This window comes from Alligator mississippiensis, chromosome 1 (assembly GCF_030867095.1).
Source record: "Alligator mississippiensis isolate rAllMis1 chromosome 1, rAllMis1, whole genome shotgun sequence".
NCBI lineage: Eukaryota > Metazoa > Chordata > Crocodylia > Alligatoridae > Alligator > Alligator mississippiensis.
Genome location: NC_081824.1, coordinates 159,071,240 through 159,085,085, shown reverse-complemented (window position 1 = coordinate 159,085,085; position 13,846 = coordinate 159,071,240). Strand labels below are relative to the sequence as shown.

The following is a 13,846-nucleotide window of genomic DNA, read 5'->3' as shown; positions in this document are numbered from 1 at the left end:
AGACTGCCAGGCAGGGAGGTGATTAGATAACAGAGGAGCAGATAGTTTGTAGACTGGGGATCCAGAGTGGCTGCTAGCAATTCAAATTACTGCAGTGGTTTCAGCTGGCTGGAAAAAGGAGATGGGAGGAAGGGATTAGGAAAGGAGGCTGTTGATGGTAGTGGAGAATGAAGAAAAAACAACTATATAGAAGGTGGTGGATGGGAATGATGTAGTATCTAGACCTACAGGACTAGATGAAGTACAATAGCAGCAGTGGTTGGTATGCCAGTGCCTAAAATTAAGGGATAAAATGTAACTATGTATGGCAACATCCTAAACTACCACCCAACAGTAGTACTGTAATCGGCTTTCAGGAAACATTTGCACTTCAGCTTTCTCCATACTCCTCCATGCATCGCCTGATACTGTTTGCTTCTTCCTATGATGACCTGGAAACATTGTGAAACTTGTACAGAAACCACATCAGAAGATCAATCTGCCTTTGTTGGCAGTATCAATTGAACAGCACTATGAACTGACAGGCACACCTGCTCTTGAGTTGCAGGTTCATAGACTGGCATGTCATGTTCTTTGTAACCTGTTGCAGGGAGGAATACTGGCGTTTATGGGTTTAGCTTGCTACAATGGATTTTATCCACACCAGCTGTATGTGTTCATATCAAACAATGCACTGTGCTACAGCCTTGACTGTCTATGTAAGTCGGGGGGGCAGGGCAATCTTTTTGGGAGGTGTGACAAATTAGTCTTGCGCCTTCCCTGATGACACTCTGATCTCCTTCCCCTAACCAATCTGTTGCTTTGCTTTCTGCCCTCTCTGCTGCTGTGCTGTCTGTCTCTGCCTTGTTCTGCCATATGCCAGGGACAGAGGGCCTTGTTACATAGTAACTTTGTGCAGCTTCTGGAGCTTGTAAACCCTGGATTGTCCGCACATTAACACCTGAAACTGGTTGTAAGTATTTGTTAGGTGGCTCAAAGTCATGCCACTCCAAGGCAGGTTTATTTCTGATTTATTTTACCCAGTTTGTAGCCACTGGGCTACAACGTAGTGAAAATACCACACCTGCACTGCTCCCCTGCTGCCCCAGATCAAGCCTACTGCTCCCCCTGTCCTTCCAGGCACCCCAGATCTCTGCCCACTGACTCTTTTCCCCCAGTCCCCACTTACTTGTGGCTGCCCACACTATCTGTTTCTGTGGAGAAGATGGGGGAGAGTTACCCTGCTTGCACCACTTTAGCTGCCATCACCACTACTGCTGCGCTCTGGGCAGGCTTACCCTGGAAAAGAGCAGCAGCTTGGTAGTGGTAGCCAGGCAGTCTGGTTAGTCCCTTCCTGCCTGCTCCCTTGAGACAGATGGCATGGGCAGCTAGGCTTGAGGAGGGGTAGCCCAGAGGGTGGGGGAGCCTTGCGGTCAGGAGACAAATTCAGAATGGGGCAAAAGAATTTCTAACCTTTCAGTTCTCCTGGCCCTTGTTGGCCTGAATATGCGACTGCTCCAAATTTGAGTTAGCACTAACACTGATCAACATTTACAAGGTTCACAGAGTAGTGTATAACAAGGCCCAGGTCCACTTATGGCACATGTACCTCCTGGTTGGTCACCCTTGGTTTCTACATTTATATACCTTTCAGCAGATTTCTGCTCCCCAGGAGTGGTTTTCCATGAAGAGGAAATCATGTAGCTAAGATGCATGATGATTTCATGGGAGGGATCTGGGTGATTGTGGGCCTGCTGTTGTTGTATCTTGAGATTACTCAGGTTTGTTAGACAGTACCCCACTGCTGCTTGAAGCTAATGAGGCATGTGATGATATTCAGTTGCATCTGATGGTCAAGGAAACCTCTACATTGAGCACTTTATTGGCCATTGCTAGTATAAAGACAACCAGACAAGACCACCCTCCAGAAGTGAGAGTAAGGGGATGGACTGAACCCCACCTGACTGCCCCATACACACCATAAATTTGCAAAGACTACTAAATGCCTTTAAATATTCCCCACCCAAGGAACTGTACACTGCATACTAAAACATTACCTAAGAATGTCTAACAAACTTGCATCTCTGTACCAATGTGCTTACCATGTGCAGGGGCTTGTCTCTCTTCCCTTAGTGTCACCCTGAAGCTTCCTAACCATGTTACCCTGGGCTAATGTAGGCTGCGTGACTAATTGTGTGATTTAGATTGTGTTAACATAACACCAACTATGTACCTATGTAGCAACCGTGCGTGGGGACCTGTATTGTATTGTCTTCCAAGTCTACAGAGCTTTGTCGTAAGTGATCATCATTTTTAACATTTTCTCAATAAAGTTTTAATTCTATTAATGCAAGAGCAGGCAAAGAAAGATGCAGAGAAATTCAAACCACTGAGAAAAAGCTATGAGTCATATATGCTGGTGAGTAAAAACTGTTCACATTTGACATCTATAGTTTTGGTTGGTACCCAAGTATCGTAAAAATAAAACATAACAAAACAGGATATTATAAGACTATAATTTTGTTTCTAACATACAATAACACATCTTTATGCTGTCACCAACACCCCATGATAAAACTAAAGCTATTTGATTTTCTGTTGGGTATACTTTATGTTCTCTGTATTTCATGAACATTATAATGATAGCATCATCAACTCACAGCTGTAAACATTGTCAGATTTTACTCTTCAAAGTTTTTCTTGAAAAGTTCTCTTATTTTTGGTGTCATGTTGAGCACAATGCACTAGTAACCTAATTTTGTTTTCATTGAAATGTACCTTTTGACGAGGAGCAGAGCAGGATTGAGCCTGTATGTACTGGTTAGTGTAGAAGTCCTTTTACATTTCCTCATTATCCAGTTTCAATTAATGATTTCTACTATTCAGAAGGCCATATTTAGTTAACTGTGCAATTTAATATTTCAGTTTAACACCAGCTTTAGAATTACACCAGTTTTCATTTGTTAGTAAACTGTGTATTAGCTGCTAGCAAACATTCATCAGTCATTGAAATGCTACCCTGAGCAGCCGTAATTATTTCTTGGTGTCATGTGAGAGAGGTTTCTTGTCTGTGCTTAATGTAGCCCTGCAGCGTGTGTGGGCAATTAGTGAAACTGCTCCTCATGCTATGAAAAGGGAAAGTCCTCTTAGTTTGTGTTTGTTAAATAATGACACATTTCAGCTTCTATGTGGTAGTAGACTACATTAAAGAATTAGTCACTTCTTTCCTCTTTTAAAAATACTATAGTATTTAGTATTCTACACACAGTCACCAGGCGCTCAGCAGTAAGACTGCCGTCAGTTGTAGCTTTGAGCTGCAGGAGAAGGCTGTCATGTTCATAGGATGGCTTTTGCTGATGAAGTCACTTGTTATAAGAGGGAGGGAAGGAGGTTTTGTGGATGAGGCACAGGGTAGGGGGAGGAAGCCTGGGTTCTCTTCCTTGTTCTGCCACTGACCTACCACACAGCTTTGGTGGGTCAGACAAGCTGTGTCTCAATCTTCCTACCTGGAAAATGGGGATGATGCTACTGAATCCACCCCAGGGCACTGGTAGCACCTGGAGAGACAACAGGGCATGAAAACTTCTGTCAAGTAGCAGCCTACCTGCCCTAATGTAAAGAAGGGGTGGCAGCCACCATATGCCTGTTTCTATACCTGTAATCAAGAACAGTTATGAGTGCTTTCTTAGCTCTTCTGCCTTTTTTAGGCTTGATTTTTTCCAAGACTCATCATTTGTATCTGGCACGTTCATTCATGTAGTCACTGCCTGAAAGTGAGAGAGGATCTCATAGATATCGGCTGTGTAGGATATGGATCACCCCCAGTTAAAAACTGACTTGGAAATGGACCGAAAAATATTACTGCTAATACTTGCTATGGCAAAGTGTGTATGCCTGTTTCTGTGCCTGTAATCAAGAACAGTTATGAGTGCTTTCTTAGCTCTTCTGCCTTTTTTAGGCTTGATGCCAAGACGCATCCTTTGTATCTGGCACATTCATTCATGTAGTCACTGCCTGAAAGTGAGATTAGACATCATAGATTTCTGTTGTACGGGATATGGATCACTCCAGTTAAAAACGGATTTGGAAATGGGCAGAAATATATTACTATGGGACTGAAAAATATTACTGCTAATGCTTGCTAGGGGAAAGCGTGTATGCCTGTTATCAGAGAACTGCTAGTAGTGCTTTCTTGGCTCTTCTGCCTGTTCCAGGCTGGATGCCGAGACGCATCCTTTCTATCTGGCCCATTCATTCATGTAGTCACTGCCTGCAAGTGAGAGAGGATCTCCTAGATATCTGTTGGGTCGGATACAGATTTCTTCCCCCCCCTCCCCCCAGCTAAAAACTGACTTGGAAATGGACCGGAAAATATGACTACTAATGGTTGCTTGGGGAAAGCTTGTTTTTTTTCTTTTAAACGGGAGCCATGGGAGAGCCGGCCAGCTTGACATGCTCCCCACTTCACCAAGGGGGAGGTTCCCCTGCAGCCGAGTGCCGCGCGGCGGGGAGGCGGCTCGGCCGGGCAGGTGCCTGGCGGGGGAGGGGGAGGAGGAGCCGCCCCTGGCCCGCAGCGCCGCCTCCCGCCCGCCATGCCCCGCAGCCGGCTGCCGGCGGCGGCACGAAGGGGCAGGCGCTCGCGGCTCCCCCGCGTCTCTCCTTTCCCCTCCCCTTTCCTGCCTCCCTCCTAGTTTCCCCGCGGCTCCTGGCGTCCCCCGGACTTTGCCTTGTCATGTCAAGATGGAAGTCAGGCAGGACTGGCTCTCCGCAGCCCCCCACGAGGGCTTCGAGCAGATGAGGCTGAAGAGCAGACCCAAGGAGCCGTCCCCGAGCCTGGCCAGAGCGGGGCCCAACTTCTACAGCACGGTCAAGCAGCAGGACTACAGTGCCAGCGTCTGGCTGCGGAGGAAGGACAAGCTGGAGCACGTAAGCTGGCTGCCGGCCCCGGCGGGGGGCTTCCTGGGGGGCAGTGCCTGTGCCGGGCGAGCGGGGTGGCGAGAGGACCGCGCTGGCCCACAGGTCGGTCCCACGGGACAGGCGGGCACCTCCCGAGCCAGGCGCATCTCTCCACCTGCTGACACGGCCCCCAAAGAGGAGCCGCCGCCTGGGAGGTTATTCGTCCAAACTGGGTTCTCCCTCCCCATTCAGCAGTGCTCAGGGGGGAGGACTTGGCCGTGCAGACCAGAGCTGTGGAGTTCCTCTCCTCCACATCTCTTATGGCCACAGGGCAAACCCTTCCCCGCCTGGATGTGGTGTCCTAGAGCTTTAAATCTGCGTGGAGTACAAGAGATTTCCCTCCAGGATCAATTCCTGCAGCAGTTGTACATGACTTAACTAAGAGGTGTGTGTGTGTGGCTGTAGGACACTCAGTGCTGTGGATGGATGGCTGTTGCGGATATTTTGTAGGTATTCCCTGTGATGGGGAGGTTTGAAAGCAATGGGCTGGTTTCTTTCTTTTCTTTTTCATGCAACTTTTCATAGTAAGGAACTGAGCTGAGATGAATTTCAAGCTGTGCTGGAGAGTTTCCTGCCTGGCTTTCTTTTAGGTGAAGCCCATTGTTACCGTGCGCAGTACAGTCGAGGCAGGGACGTGGCTGCACACTTATTGAGGAAGGGAAAGTATGTGGATGGCTTGCCTAATGCAACAGACTGCAAATTGAATGGGAAAAGAAGGGGTGGAAGTCGCATACAGTTGAAACTGGCTTTGAAATGGACCAAAAAATATTACTATTAGTACTTGCTATAGGAAAGAGTTCACTAATGTAAAGAAGGGGTGGCAGTCGCATACAGTTAAAACCTGACTTTGAAGTGCATTGAAAAATATTACTATTAATACCTGTTATAAGAAAGATTTCACTAATGAAAAGCAGGGGTGGCAGTCACATACAGTTAAAAACTGGCTTTGAAATAGATGGAAAAATATTACTACTAATGCTTGCTATGGGAAAGCTTTTTTTTAATGGGGGTAATTGCCTGTTATAAGTGTAAATTACCTTTCTTGCTTAGAGGCAAGGATTTTTGTGGGTGATCTCTTTTATTGGACCACCTGCAGAGTTGGGAGGGATATAGGCAACCATTCAGGTATGAAGCATTCTTCTTCAGGTCTTGGATGCATAATAATTATAGGCAGAACTTTAGAAGCTAAGCTTTTAAAGATGAAGCCTCCCCCCCCCCAAAATTATGTTAACTGGCTGTTAAAGGTGTTATATTGCATTTCCACCAAAATGCATACTAAACGGTACTTTTTGAAGTACTTGTGGCTGTTAGGGAAATATTAACTTCAGTTGTTTACAGTTCTACTGAAACACCAAAGCTGATGAACTACTGGATATAGCACTATTTCAAATATTTGAGAAGTATTGAATTCAGTCTGATGTATTACGTGTCCCCCTGATTCTTTACACTAACAAGGCATCACAGTAGTAAGCTTGTAAGCAGAGCATTTTCCCATTGTGAATCATAAATAAAGGTCAGTGCCTTTTCTCAGTAGGACTGATTGTTAAAACATAGAAAGCACAGAAATGCAAGTACTGGATTTTGTAATAGGTTTTTTGCTTGAAACATCTACAGTTGATTATCATTTGCCAAGATATAACACTACTCCCTCATCCATTATCAATCAACACTTGGATAATTACACTGTTCTCGTATCTGAACATTAGCATGGTCAAACGTATATTAAAAATCCGTTTGAAAACATTCTAATGTCTAGGAGGGCTAATAAAGATTCCTTATTTGAAGAGGACAAGTAGTTAACCCTTTTACTTTTTTATGCTTATTGATGATGAAGTCTGAATTGGCAGCCTAGTAATCTGTAATAGCCCTGCAGCATCAGTGTGGAAAGCTTTTTTGCAATCAGTTTCATATGTCCTCCTGAGGATTGTTCTCTCATTTGATCCAGTTTATATTTTATTCCCATAGCCTATTTGAACAACATTAAGGGAAAAAAAAAAAACCTGAACGTGGTTATTTGTTGAGATCATGGCTGTGCTTATTGTGAATATACTGCAGTATAGTGTGTGCGCCAGATGTATGTATATTCCATACTGTATTTTTATGGTTTAGGGTAATGGCATAATTCATTCCTTGAGCAGAGCAGAAAAGGATGATTAAAACATAGTTCACTTTGAGTGTAAATACAACTTGTATTTAATCCTGAGATTGTTTGTTTGTTTGTTTGTTTGTTTGTTTTACTCATAAAATATGGGTATCACGTAATTATTTTCTGTACTTGTTATCAAAGAACTGTTTTAGTGCTTTCTTAGCTTTTCTGCCTTTATTTTGCAGTAGGTTCAGTTATGAGATGCATCGTTTTTAACTGGCATATTCATTCATGTATTCGCTGCCTGAAAGTGAGAGGGGATACAGTATTATAGATGTCTATTGTTTGTGATATGGATGGAAGCTGTACGCATGAAAATCATTCCAATTGGGTAATTGGGATGATTTAGATTTATATAGCTATAATAATTTTGAGGCATGGAACAGTCACATATGCAGCTAAGGAAGGTTATATATCATAAGCATAAACATTGTATGTATACATACATTTCAAGTTTGAATTATATTTATATTTATTTGAACTGACTTCAGTAGACTTATCCCTGGGATAATTCTAGCCTAATTTATTTTATATATATTACTTTTGTTTAAACCTCTGAAGACCAAAAGAAGATACAATATATTGATTTCTTTTGAGGTGACTAGCAGATTTATTGACTTCATATTAGTCAATATTTGGCTACAAGCACAAAAATATTCTTCACAGAATTTATGAAGTCAGTAAATGCATTTATCAGATATGCACTGGATTTTATAGCCATAACAAAGATGTATAAGCCTAAATTTGTTTGTTTTTTTTTTTTAAACTAAATTATAAAGGGGAGATTAAGTTAGCGCTTCTAAGACCATAACTATTTTACTCTTGAGTTTTCAGATCACACACTTCAACCAATCACAATTCACTCATCTGTGAATATGGTCTGATTTTTCTGTAACGTTTTTCCATACCTTAATATTATCTCAGCACCGAGGCAGTAAAATCTAGGAACATATCGCAGACTTAACCCTTTTTCAGACTGTTAATTAATCTTGATATCCTTTTTCGTGGTAACATTATAGTTTAAGCGTTAATTAATATGTTAAATTTATTTTGCAAAACAACTTTCCATGACATAGGTTAAAAAAACCAGCTCCTCAGTGTGAGGGTACTACCATAGCACTACAGGCCTGATTTTGAGCAAGTACACAATTACATTAAAACTTAGGTCTGTTCTAGAGAACCTTGCTGAGCTGAGGCCAAAATGCATACTTGCACTAAAATTAATTGGTGAAAATGGCATTAATTCATTGTTTAAAAAGGGGGTATTCAGATGTATGAAGACTGATTAAAGAACCCTTGACTACAGAAGATTTTATAGTCTATGTTTATAGATGTTGTAGTTCTATGATTCAGAATCAGTATAACAGTGAAAAGGATTGTTTTTGGTAGGAAAAAGAACTCCTTCACATCTATCCTATATGCTGCCTTTTGAGAGAGAGATTTGTTGGGAGTGGGGCATGGGTAGGGAGAGAAATTGTGTGGGTGACCTCTGAGGCCTCTGTGCTGATAACTGTCTGCACCTGGCTTACCTCCCAGGAGCTCTTCATACCCTCTCAGAATCCTTATCTCCTTCAGTGGCAACAAAACATTTATCCAGGTGTCTTCATAGGGCTATTGCAAAATGTTTCACAATAAACTGATTAAACAAGTGAGAATGAGAGCAATGGAATAAAATTGAGAAACATTTAGATCTTTAGAAGCTATAACAGAATTTTGCAGTTGTGAAATGTTATGTAGGCACTCTGGTGACTCCATGGTAGAGTTCAGCCTCTCAGTTTTATATGATAAATGTGTCCTAGTTTGTGTGTTCAGAGTAATTAAAAACAAGCTTTCTGAGATACTTTTTTCAGATAACTCTTTTGGGCTTCATAGCTATAGTTCACAACTAGTTCTGTGCAACCACAGTTATGAAATACTCTCAACATATGTACTTTGCCATCAACCCTCTTCATTAGGCTATACATGTAAAGAATAGGTTGCAGTCAAGAAAAGCGGTTAACAACTTTGTACCTCTTTCTCTGATTGTGCTTACGGATAGATTAGTATCTGAAATCATTCTTAAGAAGTGGCATTGTGATGAGAGGCAACTCAACCACTTATCATTATTCAGGTAATATGCTTGCAACAATTCCATTGATTGTAGGACTGCAGGGAAAGTAGGGGGACTACATGCTAGAGGAGAGAAAGGACAATGTCTCATAGAAATGGCATCAAACTTACAACTTGCAAATGTTAGGTGTTAGATAATTACAACACTGGTTGATGCATAAAGCAACAAGAGAGAATTCTCTTGAGCTTTGCAAGCATAACACAATTTAAACTGCATTTTCATTATCTGTCTGATCACCCCATAGTAGCTGATACTTTGCTTTGAGACTTACAGATTTTTTTTTTAATTGTAAAATTATTACGTTTTTCTTTAGTCCATTCATGCAATAGAAAGCTAGGGAATTCCTCAGCAAAGACTCTCTGCTGTAGGACGGTTAAGATTGCTAGCCTGTATGCAAGAGGCTTGTCACAAATGTTAAAACACAAGAAAATAAGGTATAGACTTTAGCACTGAACATCTTTGAGAACGTCAGTGGATATTATATGCATAACTAGCTTGCAGCATGTAGATGCAGAAAGGCAGTGACACAAAAATGACAGTAGTGTTCAAAGAACTATCTGTAACAAAATCAAGCGCAAATATTGTAAATGGAATTCGGACCAGGCTAACTCGTTGTTCTCTAGGTGAACAACAGAATTTCAGTGACTGTGAGGTTTAACAAAAGTAAGAGTGAGAGAAGATCCTGAATCAGCAGAATTCAGTAAATCGTTACGTACGTTCCCAAAGCAGCCTCTGTGCTGTGAGCTCTAAAACGTGACTAGCTTTTTTTATCAGTTAGATGACTTGATATCTGAATATAAATGACTTTTTCAAGCACTTTCAAATTTAAAAATTAAATTGGGAGTCAGGCAAATAATAGACCATGGAGAAAGTTGCAGCAAAGGAGTTATTAAAGCTTGTTTAAGGTTATATGGAAAAGTATCAGATTTCTTTGACGAATTGACTGAATGTAAAAGGCAGAGGTATAACTAGAAGGGTTTGTACCCTGGGCTTACCTGCTGCACAGACTCCACCATCAGCTGCTGCAGTGGTTGTTCTTGCTACAGATGCAGTATGGGGTCCATGCACCCTGGTACTGTTGCCATAGCAAAGATGTAGTAAAGATGTGGGGCGGCTGCTGCTGCTGCCAGGGTACAGACTCTTGTGAGGAATATTATATGGTTCCAGAATTTGAAATGTATTCATGAGACAATTGCAGATCTTAGTGCAAGTGCAATTGCACTAAGATCTGCAATTGTCTCATGAATATGCTTCAAATCCTAGAGCCATATACTCTAGGAGTCTGATCAATAGACCATTGCACTCAATGAAACCAATTTTCTGGATTTCAATGGGCTTTGGATTTCCTTTAGAAGAATAATGCAGAACTATAACTGGGTATCTTCTCCTTGTATCAGTGATGCAAGAATGGCAAAATACATCTTTGTTATATACTTTACATGCTGCAGAAAATCTGTTTGATTTATTTTATTTTATTTTATTTTATTTTATTCAATTTATATGCTGCCTTTCCCAACAAAGGCTCATGGTGCTTACAATTTTTGTTGAATCTTGTTTTGTTGGGAGGTACCAGACCTTATTTCTTGGCACTTTCTAAACAAAGGGAATCATGGGAAGGGTTGAATTGTGATCTTTTCCTCCATTCTTTTCCTAAATTCTCACCGGTGCTTGGTGACTTCTTACAGTCCTGGGCAGTGGGTCTCTAAGTCTGTCAATGGCCTGCTTTATTCTCTGGTGTGTGAAGTCTTAGTGATCTGGCCTAGTAGTCATTCTGTTTAGGAAAACATAAAAAATTTAGGGTTTCGGTTACCATGGAAAATGGAATTTAGGTTTTTCTGAAAACGTTATCAGAAGATATCTTTTGGAAGTGGATGGACATTGGTTTCACCTCTTTTAGAGCAGTGAGACACTTCCTCTCTTGAAAAGAGCTGGAACACTGCCCTTTTAAAGTTGCAAAAACACTCGTGTTTTCACCCTGTTGTGTGCATTCAGACTGGGAAACCCATAATCATTTAAAATCCTTCCTTTTTATGGAGGGAGGAACTAGACCAAGAGTGACATTGTAGGTTATGTGAGAAGCATGTTAAGCTGTTGCTCCCCTAAAGAAGTTACTCAAGAAGATATTGGATTAGGATGCCTGTCTGATTTCTTACCCTCACTCACCTGAGAAACTAATTTCTAAGGTAAGGAGAGAGATGTAGTCAATTGGAGAACCTCGAGGTTCAAGGATTAAAAACGGAGGGGAAATTCTGTCCCCATGTAATTTTATGATAAGACTCCCCTTGACTTCTTTTGGACCATAAATTCATCATAAACATCTGAATTCTTATCCAGCTAGACCAAACTCTGAATCTTCAGAATTTTTGTCTCTCTCTACCTCCTATACTCATCTTACTTTGATTAAGCAGGTCAATAACATTGCAGCATACGATTGAGTAATTCCCCTATCCCCCTAAAATGTAGGTTTATATATCACTGAAAAAGATATAGTAATACTTGAACCACTTAATCAAAATATTATGCATGTGTTGATAATCTATGGGTTTAGTTTGTTTGTTTCAGTTTGGTTTTCTAAAACATTCAACACTTTTTATCTCACACACACATACACAAACAAATTTATAATAATATTACTATGTTGTCTCTGAAGTACAGGCAACCCTTGCCATTCGAGGGGTATAAGTTCCTGTGATTCCCGCATATGATGAAATCCGTAAATAGGGCATTGCATTCATGAAGGCAGTGGCCCTGGTGGCGATGGCAGGAGCCCAGTGGCAGCAAGCACGGAGCTCCCGAGGAGCTCCGGTAAGTGTTTAAAGTGTGTTTAAAATGTATGTTCAGCATTCGCAAATATTTGAAACAGCGAAACAACGAACGCTGAACCCAAAAATACTGCGGGTTTCCTGTAGAATGTAAACGAACATTTATACATATACATATACAAAGTGTGCACTTTCCTTGTTACAAGCATGAATTTCAAAAGGTTACAGGTGGTCCTATTTATGGGTTTTGATTGAGTCAAATCAAAGCTTTTTTCATTATAGTTATTGTATAAATCCTAAATAGCAGTGTTACTATTATTTATGCCATAGTTACTGTTGCTTTGAACATACCACTATCTTTCTTTCTATTCATAATAATAACTTATCTAATTGAAGCAACTCTCCTTGCTTTTTATTATTCTAAAAAAGTGATGATGATTCAATAAATTCTTGCCAGTCTCATACATTGGAGATCTTGAATTCTTCAAAGCTACTTTTAACTGTTCAGAGGGGAAACACAGTACACAGTGTTGAAAAAAGGACTGCCACAGTAGCTGGTAATAATCAGTCACTAGTTTCTGCCACTGTTTTGGTTTCTGTGCTCTTATAGCTAGTTCAGTAAAAGCCTATTTTATGTATCTGTAATTAAACAAAGGGGCTGTTAGACTGCAGTTTTAATTGGAGATCTGTAGAACCTACTGTAATATAAATGACAATAATAAACCAAAGAGCATCTCTTTCCTAACACATGTGATCGACAGAAAATGAATGAGTTAGATGTTACCATCATCAATGTTTCTAGTTATGGTAAACACAATATGTCTTTGTGCAATGAACTGAAAGCACTACCCTCACAGAAGTCATGTAGCTTTCCAACAGCTGTCCTCCCTCAGAAATCATTCAGTTTCTTCTCAAGCAGGAATCTTTCGCTTAGGGAAAATGTCTCATTGAGGTCTGTGCTGAATAGAGAGGCATTACCTCCACTTAGCACTTTGGGCAGTTGCTGAGCTGAGAAAGCATTGGAGATGGGAACAATTTGTAACCTAGGGCGGGATTCACATTGATTACTTAGGCACCTTTGCTAATGTGCTGGATACTTTTGGCCCCTTGCTCCCAGAGGGTGATTCAGGCTGATCTGGTTAGGTGCTTATAAAACCAATTAAAAGATTTTGGAGGTGCCTATGATCAAGTAGGGTTCAGGTGCCTCAGCATTCCATGCCTAAGAAATGGGCAGTTCAGAAAAACTGGAGGTTCCTAGAGGTAACCAACAGGCAAAGTGAATTATGGGGGAGGGGGTGGTGTCTAAAGTCCCCCTCTCATGTCTAAATTCATCCCTCTGAGATGCTTTGGCACCTGATTCACACTGTCCATTAGGCCTCTCCATTTACCTGTGCTTTACAATGCATAGTCTTGCTTCTGAGAATGACTGCTTAATGGGAGAGAAGGTGCCCTTAGTAATCAATCCCTCAACCCCAAAAATGGGATACTTAAGTTCTAGGAATCGTGGTCAATATACTGCTGAAACAAAATTAACCCACACATTCCACTTCCTACCCCCCAGGCTATAGAATTTACCTTTCCTGTTGATGGGCAAAAGTGCAAGAATGTGTCAGAAAGAAAACGGGAAAGAAAGAGCCTGTCTGGGTAATCTGGTGGAGAGGAAGTCCTTCATTCCACTATCTGCTGCCAAACTTATTTCTGTTTTTTTTTAAACCAGACCATAAACAGTGCTGGAAGCAAGCAATAGGGAATCTGCATATGGGACCTATTGCTTACAATAGGGCTATCCAACTTCTGAATTGCATGCTATGTGGGCTGTGCACTGTGCTGCGCACCATGCTGTATGTACGTCCACTGCACCATATCAGTGGTGCCTCAGGCACCCCTGTTGCA

The 13,846-nt window shown here is 41.4% G+C and overlaps 1 protein-coding gene across 1 annotated transcript in view; it reads left to right on the top strand.

The window, feature by feature from the left end:
- Positions 1-4,567: 4,567 nt before the first annotated feature.
- Positions 4,568-13,846, top strand: part of PLD5 (phospholipase D family member 5) — a 316,921-nt gene continuing 307,642 nt past the window's right edge. The window contains exon 1 of the mRNA XM_019500651.2: positions 4,568-4,905. Within this exon, the coding sequence (XP_019356196.1) occupies positions 4,720-4,905 (186 nt within the window). The 5' untranslated portion in view covers positions 4,568-4,719. The remainder of the gene's footprint in view (positions 4,906-13,846) is intronic.